This window comes from Athalia rosae, chromosome 6 (assembly GCF_917208135.1).
Source record: "Athalia rosae chromosome 6, iyAthRosa1.1, whole genome shotgun sequence".
NCBI classification, from domain to species: Eukaryota; Metazoa; Arthropoda; class Insecta; order Hymenoptera; family Athaliidae; genus Athalia; species Athalia rosae.
In genome coordinates, this window is record NC_064031.1 from 13,836,283 (window position 1) to 13,857,473 (window position 21,191).

The 21,191-nt window shown below is 41.8% G+C and overlaps 1 protein-coding gene across 8 annotated transcripts in view; it reads right to left on the reverse strand.

The window, feature by feature from the left end:
- LOC105687894 (cadherin-89D) overlaps positions 1-21,191 on the reverse strand; it is a 33,487-nt gene that overhangs the window by 6,546 nt on the left and 5,750 nt on the right. For 2 of the 8 annotated variants that reach the window (XM_048657523.1, XM_012403849.3), the window contains exons 1-13: positions 11,760-12,069; positions 10,410-10,545; positions 7,455-7,585; positions 6,720-6,878; positions 5,931-6,039; positions 5,615-5,817; positions 5,382-5,510; positions 4,090-5,041; positions 3,823-3,984; positions 3,331-3,508; positions 2,396-2,654; positions 1,833-2,136; positions 45-1,711 (exon numbers count right to left, since the gene is read on the reverse strand). In XM_048657523.1, the coding sequence (XP_048513480.1) occupies positions 45-1,711; positions 1,833-2,136; positions 2,396-2,654; positions 3,331-3,508; positions 3,823-3,984; positions 4,090-5,041; positions 5,382-5,510; positions 5,615-5,817; positions 5,931-6,039; positions 6,720-6,878; positions 7,455-7,585; positions 10,410-10,497 (4,341 nt within the window). In that variant the 5' untranslated portion in view covers positions 10,498-10,545; positions 11,760-12,069. The other 6 variants (XM_048657522.1, XM_048657518.1, XM_048657521.1 and 3 more) reach the window with 5 other exon arrangements.

Genomic DNA, 21,191 nt, shown 5'->3' on the forward strand with positions numbered 1-21,191 from the left:
ATTATCCGACAAGAGATAACGCTACGGGATAAACGGGATTTTACCTCGACTCTAATAATTTCATATCCGTAATGCGCCGTGGTTGGAATAGCGGCGAGCATCGGTCGACCTTTGGTTTTGAAACGGGGTACGTTATCGTTGACATCCTTTACCCTAACAACAATCTTAGCCTCGTTCAGCTCCAGACCGTTGAGTCTGTCGCCCAGTACGGGATATATCATCGCCTGCATGCCTCTTCCGTTCTTGACCCTGTCAACTCTGACCTTGATCTCGTAAAGATCTTTGGTCTCGCGGTCGAGCGGCTTCACCAGGAAGACCGTACCGTTCTGAGGGTCGATCGAGAAACGCTCCGTCAACTCGTCGTCCTCGGTTGAAATGGCGTAACGTACTTTGTGAGCGTTAAAAGAGTCCGACACGTTCAGATGAACGAGTTTCAACGGTACGGGACTGTTCTCTTGGACCTCAACTTCGTAATAACGGTGCTGGAAAACCGGCTTACGAAGATCGCGACCGCCGTCCTCGAGATCCACGACGTTCACGAGTAGCATCGCGGTGGAGGTGAGACTCGGGGATCCGAGGTCGCTGGCGGTCACCGTGATGTTGTGCAAACCCTGGGCTTCGTAGTCGAGTTTTCCGACGGTGGAAACCAGTCCGTCCTTGCTGTCTATGGTGAAATACTTGTTCTCCTCGCGTCGACGCGGAATATCGAATAGTATCAGCCCGTTACCGTTGCCAAGCAAATCCGAATCGTTCGCGTAAAGTTTGGCGACCACCGTTCCGATCGGGCTGTTCTCACTGACGGACGCTTTGTAAACCGGCAGGGGAAGCTGGTCCACTCCGTTGTCCGCGTATTCCCGGAGCTCGTCGAAGCCCCAGAAAATCGGTGGATTGTCGTTCAGGTCCATGACGTTCACTCGAACGAGAACCGTCGAGCTGAGTGGATCGACGCCCCGGTCCTCGGCGACCACGTTGAATTCGTAAACGTCCACGGACTCCCTGTCCAATTCACCGGTGACCTTCAGGACTCCGGTGTACTCGCCGATCGCGAAGGGTAGGGATCTCCCGGTTCCCGGTGCCAGGCTGTACGAGATGTTCGCGTTTCTACCGTGATCGGAATCGATGGCCTCGACGTCCCCGACCGCGCGATCTTCGTACGATCCTTCCGGCACGTTGAACAGGTACCAGGATTTCTTGAACGACGGGGCGTGATCGTTGACGTCCTCGACGTGGAATCTGAGGGTAACGTTGTCGGACAAACCACCTGCGTCCGTCGCCGTTATCACCAGAACGATCTCTCTGGCAGCGGGGAGACTCCGAGATACCGAGACCTCCCCTGTGAGGGAATTTATCACGAAATGCGGGCTCTGAATAACGCTATATTGATTCTCCGCGTACGTCTCGTTCGCTATAGCGTACGAAACTTCGGCATTGATTCCCTCGTCCTTGTCCGACGCTACCAATCTAATGACGGGAATTCCAAGGGTTACGTTTTCCGGTATCGTTAAAAGCGGCGCCTCGATATCGTCCCCCTTCTTGTTCGCGATACGCTCCGTCCCCGTCCACCTCGACTCGTCCCCGAGTTTTTCTTCGCCCGTGTTTTTGGCCACGTCGACTCCCTGCTCGGGGAGTATCACCATTTGAGTGAAATTCGGAGCGTTGTCGTTCTCGTCGGTTATTGTCACGATTAATTGTGCCTCGGTATGTAAATTACCTGAAATCATACACAAATGTCAGATACAAATGTCAGGGACGATAACGGTGAGCTCCGCTACAACCCTATTTCTGCGAATTAAATGCCATTTCGGATGAATCTCCAACGGTATTCCACTCACCCTTGTCTCTGGCCACCAAGCTCAGGTTGTAAACTGGTTCAACCTCTCGGTCAAGGAGATCCCGATTGTTTCCCTTGAAAAATATACGCCCGGATACCTGGTCGATCGTGAACAGTTCGCTTCCTTTTCCATGGAGACTTATCTCGAAACTCTGACCGCCGTTTTCGTCGGGATCGCGAGCCTGAACGTGCCGATTCAACGTCACCTCAGTACCGACCGGACTGTTTTCCTGTACGTAGCCCTCGTACGAGAGGACCTCGAATACGGGGGCGTTGTCGTTCTCGTCGTCGACTATTACAGTCACCTGAAACAAGTACACCTCCTCCGTTTCACTTCTTCGATCCGCACTTTTCAAAATCAGTGAATATTGTGTCACAGTTTTTTCCTCTCCGATCTTCCAACTCCACAATGCCCCGGAATCGAATTCCAGAAGTTAGCCGACCGCCGGGCTACCGGAGCTAAACTCCGGAGTCCGAAGTCCGAAGTTCCGAGGACGTAGAGCGGTGGAGATTGGAAAGAAAAAAGAGAAACAAAAAAACAGGAGGACGAGGAAACGAACTCACTTGAAAGATTCCGACGCCCCTCACGTTGTCGGCGACTACGGTGATACTGTAATTTTCTCTGAATTCTCGATCGAGACCTTTCGGTGTGTACAGAGTCCCATCTGCGGTAACAGCGATATCCGGAACGTCCTGTTGATTGGCGATGAGGAAACGAATATTCCGCGTAGAATTTGTCCCGTTACGAGGTAGGATTTGACCTATGAACGCACCGGGCAAATTTTCCTTAACGTGAAAAACCAGCGGCGGTTTCGTCGTGCTCCTGAAACGTGGTATGAAGTGATAAAAAAAAAAAAAATATATGTTTCGACGTCGAGTCATTGCGGATCGATCGAAAGAAAGTGGACCGGTCGACTGAGACGGTCCTTTTTTTTCCCCCCAAAAAATTTCCTGTTACTTCATTAGGTGGATGTGTTGCACGGTGGAAGGAACAACTTGTAGTTTCTAAAGCACCCGAAGCTATCCCGGCTCTCGACGTATAGCGCAACTACGAGGAATTAAAATTAGAAGGAAATGTAAAAAAGAATAAAACGAGACGGACAGACGGACACGTGAAATTATGCCGCGCAAACTAATTGCCAGACGCGTCCGGCGTGATATCATATACACAATAAATATGCATGTGTTAATTACGGTATTAATTATAGACTGTGACACTTATTTTTTTTAATCTCTTATTTATGTAATACCAGCTTTCGTCTAAGAAATTGTCTCACGATGGACACGGATCGGGCGTTAGTTTGGAGTTTCACTTTTTCAAGCGTAATCATTGCGGCTGTACGCTACCACCGTGGCGTTGCCACCACAAATCATCTCCAGAACGGCGCGTCTCTTTAAATGTCAACGCTCCAAACTTGTCCCCCCCCCCCCCCCAATCTAAATTTTATCCATTTTTTTTCGGTTCTCTTTTTTCTCTTTCGTATTTCTGCGGTACTCACTGGGTGAATATTCCTCGTTCGTCGTTCGGATCGACCACGTGAATGGACACGTTCGTTACCATGATGAAATCATGCTCGTCCGTTATCTGGGCTTCGAAGTCGTACAACGATCTGTCGTACTTTTCGATTTCATCTATCACCGTTATGGTTCCAGAACGCTCTTCGACGGCGAACGGCACTGCGAAAGAAAGAGAAAAGTGAGGAAAAAAAAACCGACGAATTTCGCTCTCAAAAAACCCAGACCCACGGACTCGAAGGGGGTAAAACGGTGCGACCGAAATTCGCGGGTCACCGGGTGAATAAATTATTTTTAATTATATCACCGCGATTCGTGATTAGAACGAATCTAAATGACCGTTAAATTAAAAGGGGTGTTTAATAACGCGCGGTTGTGTTATATTACCAAGGAAAACGAGTGTTGACCGACTCGCGTATCGCGGTTACAGATATAATATGTTATGCAATGAATAAAATTATCCTCTATCCACAGACCTCCTTCGTAATAACTGTGCAGGAGATCGTAAACAAGGTCTTCCTTCATTATGGCCTCGTTAACTCGAATTTGTCCAACGCTCGTGCCGATCCCAACGTTCGCACCTACCCAGAATTCGTAAGGCGCCCCGATAAAATCCGGCTCACCGTCGAGGTTCTCCTCTGAAAAAATTGTTCCGACAACGATCAACGACAAATCGGACACGCAATTTATTTTCACGTCTCTAGTTTCCGGCGAAGTGCTCTACTATCTATTTCTCAACTTACTGTCGGAGCGAAATACTTCCACAGTCACGACCGCTAATGAAAATCGCCTTTCGCTAGGATTCGCCGGCTGATCCACAGCCTCTACGAAGATCGCGTGCCTACCGTCGATTATCGGCGTCTCACCGACCGATATAATTCCGGTATTCGGATCCACCCTGAACGGCGTATGGACGTTGGAATTGTTCCCTTGTTTCTGAAGGTTGTAGAGAACCATCCCGTTTCTTCCTAGATCGGCGTCGACCGCCTTGACTTGTCCCACCACCGTTCCCGAAGGAGCGTCATTCGCCACCACGAATTCGTACAGATTGGTAGGCACGAATGTCGGGTTATTGTCGTTCGCGTCCAATAGGGTGACTTCGACTTCGACCGCGGAGGAGCCGTTCGAGTCCTTGACCACGCTGGGGACCCTTTCGCGCGCCAGTACACGCATCCTCAGGGAACCCCGACGCTCCCTGTCGAGGCGGGTCTGATCGCGAACGGTCAACCAGCCGGATTTCGACTCCACCGCGAAAGCTCCGGAATCGTCTTGTAGCTCGTAGTGAAAATCGGAATTTTCACCCTGGTCCTTGTCCGAGGCGATTACCTGGAGAACGCTGAACCCGTTGGGTAAATTTTCCACTATGCTTATGTTGTAAAAGTCGACTTCGAACTCCGGCAAATTGTCGTTTAAATCTAAAACTTCGACTTCTACCCGGGCCAAATTGGTCCTCAGAGGATTGTCCGATTGGGATGCTTGAATCTGCAGGGAGAACGTGTTTCCAGGTAGGTTTCTTTCGGCGTCCAGGTCTACCCCTTTCTCCAAAAATAACGACCCGTTATCCGGATCCAAATAAAAGAAACCCCGTTCGTTCCCAGCCGTCAGATCGTACCGGATCCTCGCGTTGATCGCTCGATCTTGATCCACCGCGAGAATCGGAGGTGTGAAATTCAACTCTTGATGTATCGGTCGATCCTACGGTATGAAACCGAGAAAAAAAATTCACACGTCACAGAAAACAGAAAAGGGACAAAAGCGCGCATTTTTATTTCGAATTCACATGCAAAATAGATTAGTCGCTCAAATCTTATTATACCATTCGGCGTAACGTTGAGAAAGAAACGAAGGAGAAAAAAGCTTTAGGGACTTCGGTCTCAAAATTCCGGCGTCTTCATTTGATTGTCAGATTAAAACTGTGATGAAAATCTCTTGCACCAGGAGCGTGAAAATCTCCAGAAATGCATCGATTCGATTTTTCTTCCAACCAAATTGATGGGAAGGGAAAAAGGAGAGAAAAAAAATTGATCATACTCACGGTCATCGGATAAAACTCGTATATTTTCGTCCTGTAAACGTCACGCGTAAATTTCGGATTCATATCGTCGTTGTCCATTACAACAACCGTGACCGTCGTGTTGCTGCTTTTGGTCGGTATACCCCGATCCTGAAGATAAAAAAAATTCAATCATCCGTCTCACGTCGGAACGAAAATTTCTGTTAAAAAAAAAAAAAAAAAAAGAAGGATAATGAGAGAAAAAAAATACTCACGGACGCCATAACGGTGAGGGTGAATTCGTGATCGCCCGCGTCATAATCGAGCTGTTTTCTGAGTACAAGTTCCGCCCTGTGGCCAGCCTCCAAAGAAAACTTGCCCTCCTCATTACCGCGAACAATCGCGTAGTGAACCTCGCTGTTCGGTGTATTCGGTTTGTCTTTATCGACGGCGCGAATACCGCGGAATATAGTACGACCTTAAAAACCGAGAGAAGAAAATAAAAAAAAAAACTAGCGACTCCTTCCCTCGTTCGCGTGAATAACAGTAAAATAAAAACGGAGTAAAAATTTCCCCTGCTAATCGACTCACCAACGGGAGTCAGCTCATCGATCGTTGCGTGGTACGGAGCGTCGAGAAACAGCGGCGAATGATTGTTAACATTTTCAACGTAAACTGTTACCGACAAGTGCGATGTCACCTGAAAAATCGAACGTACTGTTTTTTACCAATTTTCATGCGGAATCAAAAGGGAAAAAACTTTTTTTTGTTCGTCGCTTCGGGCGAACAAATTACGGATGACGATTGCGACTGCGAAGGTTCAAACTAGTGATCGATCACGGGTGTGTAAGCAGTTAGAAAATAATTGGCGTACGTAACCGAGAAATTGAATGCTTTTATTGTCGATTCAACTGACTCGAGTACAAGAACGAAAATCTAGGTCGAATACCTCACCGTGCCTTATATATTGTGGAATCAATAAACCATTTCTCGGCTGCTTTCTTACAAAAATCTCTCAAGTCTATATCACACACCCGCACGAGTAAATAAAACACAACTTTTCGTTTAAAACGCACGAAAAAATTCTTTGACTTTTTGTCCAACCGCTCGATTCTCCGTAGTTTTGTTCGGTCGCAGACGTGCATCGAACTTTACCATACTGCGTGCGATTCTGTCGAAACTTTCGCTTTGTCGCGTTACACGAAATCGGTAAGAAACAATTTACGTAACTTGAAATCAATGTCTTCACATCGTTTATACGCCCGTATCATTAGCATGGTAGCGATCTTTGTCAATTGTCGAGTAATTTTAATGACCGCCTTCGAAAAGAACTTTCAGAAGTCAGAAGCTAATACGTGTAATACAACACACGGTACGTACCTGGGAATTGCCGTTGCCAATGCCGTCGCATGAAACCCGAAATTTAAGTAAATTTCGCGAAGTTTCGGCGTCATCGATATCCGCCAACGAATGGGCGAGAACAACAGCCACGTGTGTTCTGTTCACTTCCTTGTAGGTGAAATATTTCGCGTCTTGTTCCTGAGGAGAATGAATCGCCGAATATGAAGGAAACTGAGATACGGGGCAAAGAAATCGACGCGTATGAAACAAAAAAAAAAAAGAAAGAAAGATTCGAAACTCTGGAATTTCAAGAGACGCTAAAGTGTTCTGCTTTATATATATATATATGTATACCTAAGAAATAGAGCATGGCGTAATGTTTCTTCTTATATAGAAAAATGCGAAGTGGAATTGTTCCAGTTCGGATGATCCACTCTATAAAGCAATATTTCATTGTAAATTTTTTTCCACACTTTGACGAAAGGGAAAAGAACGATAGAAAAAATTTACTTTTGTCAAATTTACGAGACCAAGCTCTCCGATAACGTCTCTTTCGTAGCGAGCGATCGAATGAATTTCGACGAGGAATGATTGGCAGTTCGTAAAGTCTTTTGACGGGGGGATCGAAAATTGCGAGTGAAAATATTTCAACTCGTACTGTGCGAAGACCTTGCATTATTATACTATGCCATACTTAAGATTTCAGGAGATCGTCGGGTTGTCAAAGTGTCTTTTCATACACCCTACGTACACACAGAATACCTATGTACTAACCTTGTCAACTGGCATTATAGCAATATGCTTCCTGGGATGAACTTCCAAGGTAAGAATTTCGTGCCCTCTTGGTAAATTCTCCGGCAACCTTACAAACTTCAGATATTCTCCGACCGGGTAAAATTGACATCCTGAGAACACAGAGGGGTAGGCGCAACACCGTATACACCTTATAATACGTCGTCGTTACACGTTAATAATAATTGAGTCGTCGATCGATAAAATTGCACCGCAAAACCTACCCGTGCGCGATTAAAATTACAATTCAGGCCGATTCGAATTTCTCTCACAATAAAGAAAAAAAAAAAAAAAAAAATCAAAGTGAGGAGAATGATACATTTGCCAGCAAATCATATCCCACTTATACCAGAATGCAACTTGTCCTTCCTATACACACTTTCATTTTTTCATAATTTATGAGCTCGTTATAATTCCTCGATTTTTTTCTCCGCCACGCTTACACGTATAGCGAAAAAAGGAGCAAAAATTTATTAATAACAAAAATAACGTGTGTAATAAAACCGGCAACTTTCTTACGTAAGTTAGCTCGCCACTCGATCAAACTGCATATCTATTTTAATTTTAACCACCGTATAATTTACTGTTCAGGTGTACACGTTTGAGAACTGTCTTGTACCGCAGGCTTTTCGAAATGGAAAAAACCATTTTTTTTAAAAAGACAAAATGAAATAAAATGAAAAGAATACATCGTGCAGGTGTACAACATGTTTTCAATAAATCCTGCAATACGCATGACACAAATACTTCATCTCGCTCTCTAGTCGCGATAAAAACTAGAGCCAGATAAATCAATGCTTTATTACACTTTTTGCGGCCTAATTTTTTCAGGTAAGAAATCTGTGAGAGTGCGATAAAGAAATACAATGATTTTTTCTTAATGAAACTTTTTTTGAAATCTGAACGTTTTTTTCCAAATTTTGTCTACTAGTCATATGTATTTGAAACGTTGCAACTTGGGGGTCGCAGGAAAGAGGCGCTTCGAGTATCACATTTTCATCTCGTTGAAATGGGTGAGAAAAGAGTAAGAAAATAAAAAATGACCGAATAAATATTTTTGGACGCCTTGGCAGTTCGGATCAAAAAAAATGTTTCGGGAGCAACGTGAGCCCTGAATTGTAGATTTTCTCGCTATAACAGCGAATGTTCTTTGGCGCGTGACAACGTAATCAAAGTGACCGCCCCAGAGCTGAATCGAGCGCTCGAGTAAACGTAACTACTACAACTATAGCCTACGAGATTTTTTTCTTTTTTTTTTTTTCTTCTAAATTGCTCCTGGGGACGTTAGAAAGTTGGCGACTTTACAATAACGCGACATTCTCCTTCTATCGGTATCATATAAAATACGAAATCCATATCCACGTGTCGACATGTAGGTGTAAAAAAAATCTTTATTACGAATGATACGAAATTTCAACGCGTCTCGTATACGATATCGAGAATCGACCAGAGATTTCGCCGGTTCCATGACCTCATAGTCGCGACCGATGATCGTCCGTTTTTCTACCGCTTATTATAGTAGTAAAACGAGTCGGAATTTCGGTGTGCACATATTTCTGATGTAAGTTGGATCCAGGAATAATGAAACAAGCGGAGAGGGTCACCGATCGCTGATCTCACTGACCACGAACTCCACTTCTGTTGGGCTGTCTGTCTTACTAGGCCGACGTTGAGGTGACTAGCCTTTAACGCTTCCGCTGATAAAATCAAGCTGTTTTCTCCGCTTGTTTAATTACGCCTAGGCACGTAATAATTATTAACTTTGAACGCGCAAGCTCAACTGTGAAATAAGCGCCGATGCATAATTCTTTAGTTTACCAACTTCGAAGAAAAAATAGCCCAACGATATCGCAATAGTTTTTGGTATAACGACACAAAGGATGGCGCGGCTACTGGAATCAGGGGATTCTAAAGGGTCCGTTTTTAAAACCCGTTAATAATCGTGTGGAACAAATATTATTCAAAAATTTTATCTACCCAATTTCATGGATTTCTACGATTGTAAAAGACGTGAAAATTATTTCTTGCGATCCTCGGTATAGCGCGGTTTCGCTCGAACGGATAATATTTCAGAACGAGGACAGGAAAAGGATGAGAAACATAATTTGGACTGTATGAAAAGTGATGTTCAACGTTAATTTCTTTAATAATTCTACGAGGGAGCTCTCTTTCTCAAGTTAGCTTCCTGGGGCCGAACGAAACGCGAGCCAATTTGAAATACTGGATATTTAAACAATAGAAAGTACAATATTTCTACTCCGTTTCGTCGCCATTGTTACGGATCTAGGTATTTTATTATTACTATATTTGTGCGGTTTGTTTTTTTTTTTTCTTCTTCGTTTCATCGGTAGCAAATTAGCATCCTTGACAGTGGTGAATTAATGAGATAACTGTTTTATATCACGTCGAGTAGACGGCGAGGAATTATTAGCCCGGGTGCAACGTTGAAACGTTACATACTAACTAATATCGCGGTAGACGAGAGACCTCGATCTCACGATACAGAAAATAGTATAATCGTGAGAATCTCGATTCCCATTGATAAATAAATTCCATCGTCATAACCCTTCCTCGTCAGTTTATAAGCGGATGATATCCAGCTCTGAATTACTTTCTTAGACTCACTTTATCGCCATCGTCTTTTTACGCACGTCGTTATTTCATAGCGAAATAGACGGAGCTGCAGCAGCAGCAGCAGCGGCGGTGGAGAGCGCAGCTTCCTCGATGAAGCGATTCATGTTCTCGTGGGACCGACGCATATTTTTACTCATTTTTATTTTCGTACAATCGTAGGTAAATTTACGGGTCTATTCCGAGACGTATTCTGGATTATGCCCAGCGAGAGATGTACGTGAAATTTCGCGTGAGTCGGATCGATGAAAGTTAACATCGAAAGGAGGCTGAAAATTGCTCGTGATAAAATATTCTTCGACTCACCTGAAACACCGCCGACGACGAATGTCACGAAGATCACGAGGGCCGTGACCCACCAGTGGCAGCAAATCACGCGCCGGTCTATCGACATCTTGACCTCAGGTCTTCGAACTTTAATTAAGGAGTTGCGCAACCATTTCTGTAAATTTTAAAGAAGACGTTGAGTATGGCGAGGGAAAAATGTGGAAATCAATGAATCACTCGAACGATTCGTGACGATCGGTAAATTCTTGGTTGAGAAAATTAGCTATTTATATTTTCTAACAGCTGTGTGTTATTCCGGGTGTGATTCAGGCTAATTTTATTCACCATTATATCAAACGCCCATTCATCGGTCATTTTTTAAAACAATTTTAGTTCCTTTGACTCGAACGTATGGAGACAAATTCGGATAATGATGATGAATATTAGTTAATAATGAATAAAATAACCAAAACATGGAGAGGAAGCTGCATAATTTTATTCGGCTAGCGGTCCGGTGAAACGACACCGTAGTATACGGTTACCTTTCGGACTTTCTTAGGTTTTTTTTTTAGGAGATGATCAAATTTTGGGACTGTGGATAGCGAGTCAACCGCAGTGTGGTGTTTGCGATACTATACCGCGATGCTCTTGGATATTTTGAATCAGAATTTCACGTCAAATTTGTATCATTGAAATTTCGATTGCGCGGTTAGAAAATAATGCAATTATTTATTATTTCGAAACGTTCTCGAGTCTACTGCAGTTGTTATATTCATTTTCGGTTGAATGGACGTTCGCAAAAAAGAGTGAACTACGTTTACCGCTCAACGTGTAATGCCTCCGTCTGTCGAAAAAGTGCATTCGTATCGCCCGTAGAAATGGCCAATTAGAATTACAAATTTCTAGCGAGTTAATGTCCCTTATAAACCATATGACGTACGTTGATCTCCGCAACCACGTGAGCAATTCATCCTGCACGTGTTCGTACGGAATTGATAAATAATCCTGAAGACCGCGTACTCGGTACGTAGGAGAGTAAAATTTTCGTTTAATAGCGTCGTAAAAGAACTATCCTTGCACGCCTCTCTTTCTTCGATAACTTTTTAAATTTACTTTTTTTACTTCTGTTCACCTATGAGCGAACGTCGCTGGATTTCGAATTTAGTAAAAAAAACAAGATGCACATAAAATCTCATTAGCTCACGCTCTTCGATAATCCATTTTATGTCCAGTTTAATCCGATGTTTTCACATATATAAAACTCTCACTCGACTTCGGTCAGTCGGACGTTCGCAGCAAATCGTAAGAGATCGAGAGAAAATGAAATCAACAAGAAAGAAAGGAATCGTAGTCGACAAAAATTGATGAAGCTGCACCGGGTAAACTCACCTTGGTTAAAATTACCGAATACACCTGACGAACTGACTGGGTCAATCCTTGACTCGAACAAATCACGTTCACTAAAAAAATTTCTTGTTCCACTAAATTTTGGAATTACACAAAATCATTCGTTAATCCTGTCCGGTCGCCGCACTCGCTACTCGGGTAAAGATTACGAGAAATGAAACGAAGAAAGTCGAAACTGAACAACCTTCGGAACGACCTTTTATCAACCGTTTACACCGAAGTTCCGCACTCCGTGAACTGACCACTGGTCAACCAGACTGGTTACACTAAACAGCTTCTTTGAATTTTCGAGCCAACGTACCTCGAGGAGGGATTTCCTACGATCACCGATTCCGACTGGTCTACCACCAGGTGGGTTTGGTTGGGTAAAACTTTCGACTAGTTTCACGTTTCACGAGTGACTGGTATCAGCTGGATTGGTACCGGGAGTGGACTCTGCAGTCGATTTGATACGATCCCCACGTTCTAAAGTAAATACCACGCGACCGAACGTTGGGTCAGTTTTTCTCCAATCGACCGGAGCGCTACCGATTATAATTTACTTTTTTTTTTGCATCCGATGATCGACGATTTGCTGCGGGTTCGTCGAGAAGATCGTTCGAATTATCGGGCAAATGAACCGTGATGAAATGAATGAGAAAAAATAAATTATGCGACTGAGAGAGAAATAAAATTCTCGACCCACAGATCGAACAGGATCCGATACAGCCTTTCGCTTTCAACGGGCAGCGACCATCGCCGATGTGAAAATTAATTACTTTCTTACTCTCGATCCTTGAATAGTTGCACATGCATAATTAACTCCGATTCAATTTCCATTAAACCTAACGCTTCTTGAAAAATCTTACTTCATAATTAACCGGTACTATTTTCGAGTTTCCCCCGCGGTACAACAGCTAGAAAGGACATTTTTCAATTTGACTGCATGAATTGATTTTACATTTTAGGAAATATATACACGGTGTCATGTCTTCAGATTTTATGAAGAGCTTTTTCCGCCCGCCCAAAAGACGGTGAAAGATGTCCCCCCAACTCCTTCGTCTCTCATTGTTGTGCGAAACGATACTTTGTGCGGTGATCATTAGGGTGGGTAGAGAAGAATTTTTTTCTTTATTTTTTCAGCATGGGGGCAGAATTTGTACCTTATGAAAAAAGAGAATTTTTCAAATCTGGAAAAAGTTTTTTAGTTAATATGTTGAGGTAGCCCACTCGTTTTTTGAATGAATAATTAATCAAGTAGGGTACTTCCAGCAAAAAAATTTTTTTTTTGGTCAAAAATCATGGAAAATATCTAAAAATTGTCGATTGTGATTATATTCTGCTCGTTCAATGTTCAAAATTTTTTTCCTATTATTTTTGTAATTCAAGTATAAAATCAAAAAATGTCATGCTCTCTTTTGACTTTAAATTGAAGTTGAGTCGGGGAGCCCGAGCATTGCTGGAGTCAGGTAGCCAGCAACGTAGCGCTTTGTTGTGAGACGTCACCTCTGCTCAGCCCCGAAGGTGACGCTCCACAACAAACCGCGCGCCCGTGGCCACCTGACTCCAGATAAGCTCGGGCTCCCTCGTGGACCGAAAAATTCGAATATTTCAACCCATGCATGGATTGCGACGAATCAAAGTGGGTCTGCGACTAAAACCAAACGATATGTCTTAATTTTTCTGCTCTTAACAGCGAATAATCGATGATTACTCGATCGATTTTTGAGCAAAATATAAATCATTTTTTTAATTCGGTTTAATATGCTTTTCTGACGTATTTTGACCTCCGAAATCCGAATCTGCAAGAAAAATTGATCTATCTCTAAAATTCACCGAGTTATCGCTAATTTCCAGCTTTTTCAGGTCAAAAATAAAAAATTGATTTTTCAGTCTATATCAATGTAATTTGAGCTCAAGAATCCGAATCCGGTAGAAAAATTGATCTATCTGCAAAAATGACCGAGTTATCCTCATTTTTCCGCATTTTTTGGTACAAATTTGCTGATATCTCGAAGGGAAAAAATCGTAGCTCAATTTGGACAACGGATTCGTGTTCCTGAGGTCAAAATACATGAGAAAAGTGCCATACGATCAATTTTGAAAAATAAAAATTTTTGGTCAAAATTTGAAAAAATCGTAAGGGGTACCCCTTGGAAAAATCTCAAATTTTGGCCAAAAATTTTTATTTTTCAAAATTGATCGTATGGCACTTTTCTTATGTATTTTGACCCCAGGAACACGAATCCGTTGTCCAAATTGAGCTACGATTTTTTCCCTTCGAGATATCCTCAAATTTATGCCAAAAAATGCGAAAAAATTGAGATAACTCGGTCATTTTTGCAGATAGATCAATTTTCCTTTCGGATTCGGATTCCTCAGCTCAAATTACTTTAAGATAGACTAAAAAATTAATTTTTTATTTTTGACCCCAAAAAGCTGAAAATTGGCGATAACTCGGTCAATTTTAAAGATAGATCAATTTTTCTTTCAGATTCGGATTCCTGATGTCAAAATACATAAGAAAATGATATTAAACCGAATTAAAACAATGATTCATTTTTTGCTCAAAAAGTGAATTCTTTTTTGCTTCTTCAAGAGTAATTTCACGTATAATCAGCTCAGGAATCCAAATCTGAAAGCCAAAATCATCTACTCATGCAATTGATTGAGTAATCATCAGGTGGGAAACATTTTTTTCTTCATCAGGTACAAATTCTGCCTCCATGCTAAGAGAATAAAAAAAAAAAAATTTCTTCAACCCACCCTAGTGATCATAATCGTCGGGGGACGTTGATTGAAAAAGACAACCAAGTCCAACCCGAAGACCATTAACACCTTCGTCATCCATCCTTCTGAAAATAAAAATAGGTATCACACCGAGATTCGCAAATCGATGTTTTCCTTGCCGATATACCATAAGAGTGATCGCCACTTTTGTTAAATGGCCCCGCAACAACCGAGGCTTTAAAAAATTATCAGTGAAAAATGAGCCTCCGGATTTTTATTGAGACTTGAATGAATATTGTTGGTTCTTTGTGTTCCGTTCGTTTTTTTATTCCTCACCATCTTACGTTATACTACCTCAACCGCCCGCTGAGACATTTCTCCCGATAATATTTGCGTGACTGAGACGAAGCTGGCGTACATGGATATTAAATAATATGAAAGTTTTAAAAAACTTTCGATCTATGAAATTACCATGAAATCAATAATTAACGACACGAAGTACCCGCAGTCCCCGTATACGAGGTACACAGATAAATACGTACGTTTATAGTATATTTTCTGGCGGAAACCGAATTAGAGAACCGAGGCAAATTTTCTAACAATTTTAAATGATTCGCTGCATGTATTTTATACGGATATGAATTACAGGGACCAAGTGAAAACTGAAATTGAGCATTCCGTATCAAAGTCATCAATTCCGGGGGATTTCAACTTCGTATTTTCAGAAGTCATCGGCGATCGTTGCTTCACTTTCCTCAGTTTTGTTAAAGTATTACGATCCATTGTAAAACTTTTACCGTATAGAGAGTGTAAAAAAAATTATTGAAGAAAGAAAGAAAGAAAGAAAGAAAGAGAAAAAAAAAACAAACAAAATTCAGCCACGACGGAGTCAAGATTAATTTCCATCCACTTTTATTTTTTATTCATAGTTTCTACCCATTTGCACTTGCCTCTGTTAAAACCACTCGACGTGGGTCGTAACTATTTTTCTTCGGAGTTTATACTTTTACGACTGCTATCATTGGGGAATTAAATCTGCATGAGATATATATTATTTACATGACCTATGTATCAACGATTGAATACGTATTTCTTTTACGATTCTATTTCTTTTTTTCCTTTTTTTTTTCTAATAGCTGCGCCGTTCAAACGAAGAACTTATTCTTCGTGGCAAGCGTTCCGTATCTTTATGACGTACGAGGATCGATTTTTGGCACTTTTGATTCACGAACGGCTGAAGATCAATGTGTGAATTATAAAAGAATAAAATAGGGGAAATTTCGAAGGGAAAGTACAGTCGTCCGAGGTTCCGTTCTCAAAGTATTATCACCTTATACAATAACCGAACTATACCGACCTCCCTGTAAACCACCGATGCAGATGTTGTTGATTTATTAATTACGTTGATTGCGAACTCTTACTAACGACGAAGATCGTTGGCACCGTGCCATCTTTCAACGTATACTTTACCCACTCGTCAGATCTCTTGACGACGATAATTCTCAGCAACGATGCACCGACGAGTGGATACCCTGCAGAGGATCAAGTTGAGGGGAACAAAAAAAAGAAGAAATTCATGACAATAACGAGCCTGAGGTCAGTACGGCAAAGAATACTTCAGAGGCGATAAAACTAATTGGGTGTAGGCACGGCAAAATTTGAGAAAAGATTTCAAAACAACCGGTTCAACGAACGGCAAGGACACCGGAAGAAGATCGAAATGTAATACGAGAGATTGACGCAAGACAGCGATCAATCTCGAAACGAATCAACGATTTACACGATACCAATAGATGAGGATCGGTCAATCGAGACGAGCTACCGAGTTTAGATTCGCTTTCGTTCTTAATACGAAACGGTTTCTCTCCTAAACGATATTCGGTATTTCCCCTCTCCTCGTATCACCTTCTCTCGGCAAATGACTCGGCGCGACGATTCGCGCAGGTGTAAATTACGGGAATAAAACGAGGGGGAAAAAAAAAACATCTGAAACGTAGCGCGGGCTATCGATCGGAAGCAAAAAGCAGTTCCCGCTGCTCTAGGTGTCCGGATAAAATAATGGGGTGAATTTGCATAAACTTTGTAATAATGATCTCCATGGATTTTAGGGAACAAGAAATTATAACTTTCTGAAATTGTCCTCGCTTATTTTACTACCGGTGACGTTACATATTACGATCGTGAGAACGCTCCGTATTACGCGGGATTCATATTTTCCGTCCACAAATTTTTTATACCGATTCCCCAGATCGAGGAAATATATATATATATATATATATATATATATATATATATATATATACGGTCTACAGTATGAACTGCAGCGGTTGATCGTACGTAATTTATAAATTGGAAATCCGCGATCTCACCGAATCTACAGCGATAAAGAAGAACAAAAAAAAAAAACAAAGAGTAAAAAACACTCGATGGGGAAAGTGGAAAATTCTCTCCGATTTGCATTTTGGCAAGGCTTTTTGTATTTGCCGGGGCGCGCCTGCAGTTGTCTGTGCCATTCTCCAGATTGTGATTACAATCACGTGAATTCTATTCTCTAGAACCTGGTGAAAAATGAATGATAAATAAATGATTCGTGTGTCGGCATGAAACTTACGTACACGCGTGTGATTTATAGGTGGGTAAATGTGTAAGAATTTTACTGCAGCATGAATTACAAGCGTAGAGTTTCGCTCGATTGAACTGCAGGGCACGCAAACTTCCCTGAATATATTGATTGCGCCGGTTATACTATTTTGCAGGAAATTTCACCAAATCTACATATCCACAAGTTCGTTCGAGTTTTCACCTATACTATTTATAATACGATACTCATACGTACGAAGGCATTGAAAAAAAGTGTAAACGGATTGGAGGAAAAAAAAAAAAAAGGTAAAATCTCCCAATTAGTATGCCCAATTTTGGAGTAACGGTATAATACTTACTCAATGAATGAAGAAATATTTTTACGGGATATTATAAACACAGGCTGCTTTTATATTTATTAGACGTATAATTTTCCAGTGGATATACATCAGATCCCATATCTCGACTCACACGTTCACTGGATGCACGGTAAAATCTGACCCACATATAAATCCACGTATACCTCTATTCTCAGGTTGAATTCGGTGGGTATCGAAAGACGGCTAAATTTTGGTACGTCGATGAACTCGGGGATACAAGAATTGTAATTATTTCTATGCAGCCTCTGCTTTCTCCGTTTCGCGATTGAACTCTTTAACTGTAATTACCCTGTGCCGCCGCCACGCCGTTTCGAATTCAATAAATACACCCAATTGGAAGAAGTCTCTTTCCTCGATCACGTTATACTTATAGACACGCTCAAGTTATGCCAAGCGAAAGGAAAATTGTACTTTGACACGCACGCAGAACTCGGTTTGTACTAAAAAAATGAAAAAAAATATAAAATATAAAAAAAAAAAATCACATCGTAGACCGTTTAATACGTACGAACGTGGTGCTGATATACTACACACGTATAATGTCGGATTGCCACCTATTATAATTTGACGTCGATACGATTGAATAATTAATCTAATCAAATTTTAATGAGAATATTATGAACCATTCAAGTTGTCGATAATATGATGCGGTGCCTGCAGAAGCGAGACCGATTGAATCGTTTAACTATTTTATTTTTTTTTAGACCATTTTATTCATTCAACATGATGTTTTCTCCCGACAATCGAACGATGACCAACCGATATGTTAATTATCAATTGTCAATTTATGTAACGACGATACTTCTATTCGACGAATCTAATCAGATGTTATGACTTAATGAGTGCGATATTAATTGCTCGGAGATTTCCGTTCTCAATACGTAATGTTAGACTTTCATTTTAACGACCGGTGCAAAATATCATATTCATTCATGATTTTGATTCTTGATAGCAGCAGCTGGTCAGTAATTATAAAAAAATTTGAATGAATGCAACAAGACGTGATTTCGTTAGAATAATTTCCGCCATGACGGTGACTGTAATCGCGATTCGGACGTACCGAGATTTTATCCGCGCAACGTTTCGAATAAAATAAAAATGAATTGAGCCATCCGAAGGAATTGTATTTTTTAACATCAATTACATTATATTTTTCCGAAACGATTCTACGACGCCGACTCTATCTACTTACGTGTACCGTGCAAGAAAAAAACGCGAGCGATGCGATCGCCAGATACTAGATAGATTTCTGACAAAAAAATCCGCGGGATAAACAACGAAAAAGCGTAAGTTTTCACAAAATTAATTCATAACTCGGTCAATTAAATCTCACATCTATTTCAAGAAATTAATTAACGCAGGTACGTGCAATCCACTATCGGCACGCCGATCTTTGGGATTGGCTGAGATTATTGCATCAATGTTCATTATCAGCCCTCCATTAGTTTCCTGTACTACGTCATTTCGGAACCGAAGAGAAAATTGTGGCAACTCGGCGTTTGAATAAAATTACATAAATTTACGCTGCGCCACATATTTATTATGATATTCAATTCAGTTATCACGTGTATCGAGAAGTTTGAGTCCAGATTTCGAAACGGTCGAAACCACGGACAATGGATTCGTACGATGCATTTTTCCCCCCTTTTTTCGTACTCCTTTTTTTTGCTGTGCGTGAGGAGAGAGCCAAAGGCTAGGAAAGTAAGATGTATTCATACGGGCTATTGTAATTTTGGCACCGCGACCAGCTTGTAAGTTCCACTTATCGTCCACCTTTGCGGATTTTTCGAAAATTTCTCTCTCGTACGCGCGGACGCAGGCCGAATTACCGTAACTATACTTCTCTTACGGTTTATGCGCACCTGACCTAACCCGACGCGAGGCAGGTGTTCCGGTAACATTACAACAAGCTTATACTCCGACGTTTCGTACCTACTTACCTACCTGTGTACTTATCAGCGGCCTAAATCTGTCACATGCCGCTGTTACAATAGCTAAGCGATTTGATCGTCTAGGATTATTTTGCGCAATGTATACAACAATTACAGTAAAATTTATGTTCTAACGTCAATTAACGTCCTTCGCACCTCTCGTCAAATTTCGAGACGTGAAAAAATTTATTTCACAATCCTCAATTTCGCTTCGCTTTTTTTCCAAATTGAATAACGTTATTTCTCGCAACTTTTTAATCAACAATAAATCATTTGGGGGAACGATCACCGTTTAGTAAAGATTATTTTTAGATCGTTGCTTATTTCGTTTGGTATTCCGGCGTGGCGACACGTTGGTCGTTGATTTAATAACTCGATAGAAAGATGTGTTGTTCGAAAGGTAAATTTAGCAATGGTATCAATTACGTTATGTCACGTCATTATATTCGCCGTTAACGGATGATTAAAACTGCTTTCTGTTCGATTGAAAATTTTTATCGCCGCACGTAGATCGTTTTCGATACACGGTTCGAATTATCGACTGAATAACAATTGTCAAGTTCGATGTGAAAAAAAAGGAGAGTAAAAAAAAAAGATCAACGAACGACCAACCTCATCCTTTTACACCCAAGGCGTTGCTAATTCGGGCGCCTGAATAACGATTTTACGAAGTCCCTTCCGATTTGAAAATATTTGAATAAAAATCCGGGGATGATAATAAAATGAGAGATTCACTCCATCGAAATTCGTCAAATCAAATCACTCTGCTCGTCTCCTCCATTTGCGGATGTGGAAAATTTCTCTCTCAAAATTTGGTCTACGCTCGGAGGAGGAAAAATGCGGAAGCAGTTTGAAATGAAATGAAACGAAATGAAATCGAAGGTACGCGTCGGGGTCGGAGAAGATCTCGAGGCGACGATATGTCTGGGGTTGTCTGGAGACCCGGTATTATACGGGGGATGAAGATCAAGGCGTTGATGTTCAAGACTCCTCTCGTCATTTCCATGTCGCTTTCGCCAGACTGCTTGCAGTCTAGACTCAACGAGCTACGTTCCTCTGCGTCAAAGTTTCCTTCCCTCCACATTATACGGGTGTAACGTATACCCCTACACCTAATTCCGCCTCTAACCAGGTCGGTGGGACAGAAGATTAGCCGATTACTTCAATTCCCTTGCTGGATTTTCGGCTGTTCGTCGTAAAAAATGTATAATATCACTCGGACGTAACTCGAAGCGGTAAAAGACCGGTAGGTATCGTAAACTGTACGGTGTCTACGTAAGTAAGCGAGGAGAGCACGCGACATCTGGAAACCAGTTGGTACCGTAGTAAGAAAAGAGAAAGATGAAAATAAGGAACACACAGAAAAAAAAGAAAAAAAAAAAAGAGGAAGAAGATGAGAAGACGGCGGCGAGGTCAGAAACCTCGCGATTATCCAGCGTAAGCAGAGTACGCAGTCCTTGGCGTGTAAAGGACGGTAATACGTGGTGCGGCGCATCGGGACAGGTTTCTTGCACTCGGGAAGATGGGTCAAGCCCCGACGTCGTACGTGTAACTTGAATATTTCGCACACATCTTCGAGTAGTTGTGCGTTTCGTAAGAAGTTGTACGTTCATTGTCTACGCCGTGCAACCGAGAGCAGTCCGGGTGTAATTTGACAATCCATTTATCTCCGATTGAATTTCTTTCTCCGAATTCCGACGATTATGCAATTCTCTGATCGCCTCCGAGTGAACCGCGAGAGATCTTATTCCTGGAAGTTGTACAGCCTCCGTCGATCGGTATGACCTTTGAAAAAGTTTTCAAAGTGGCGGTCA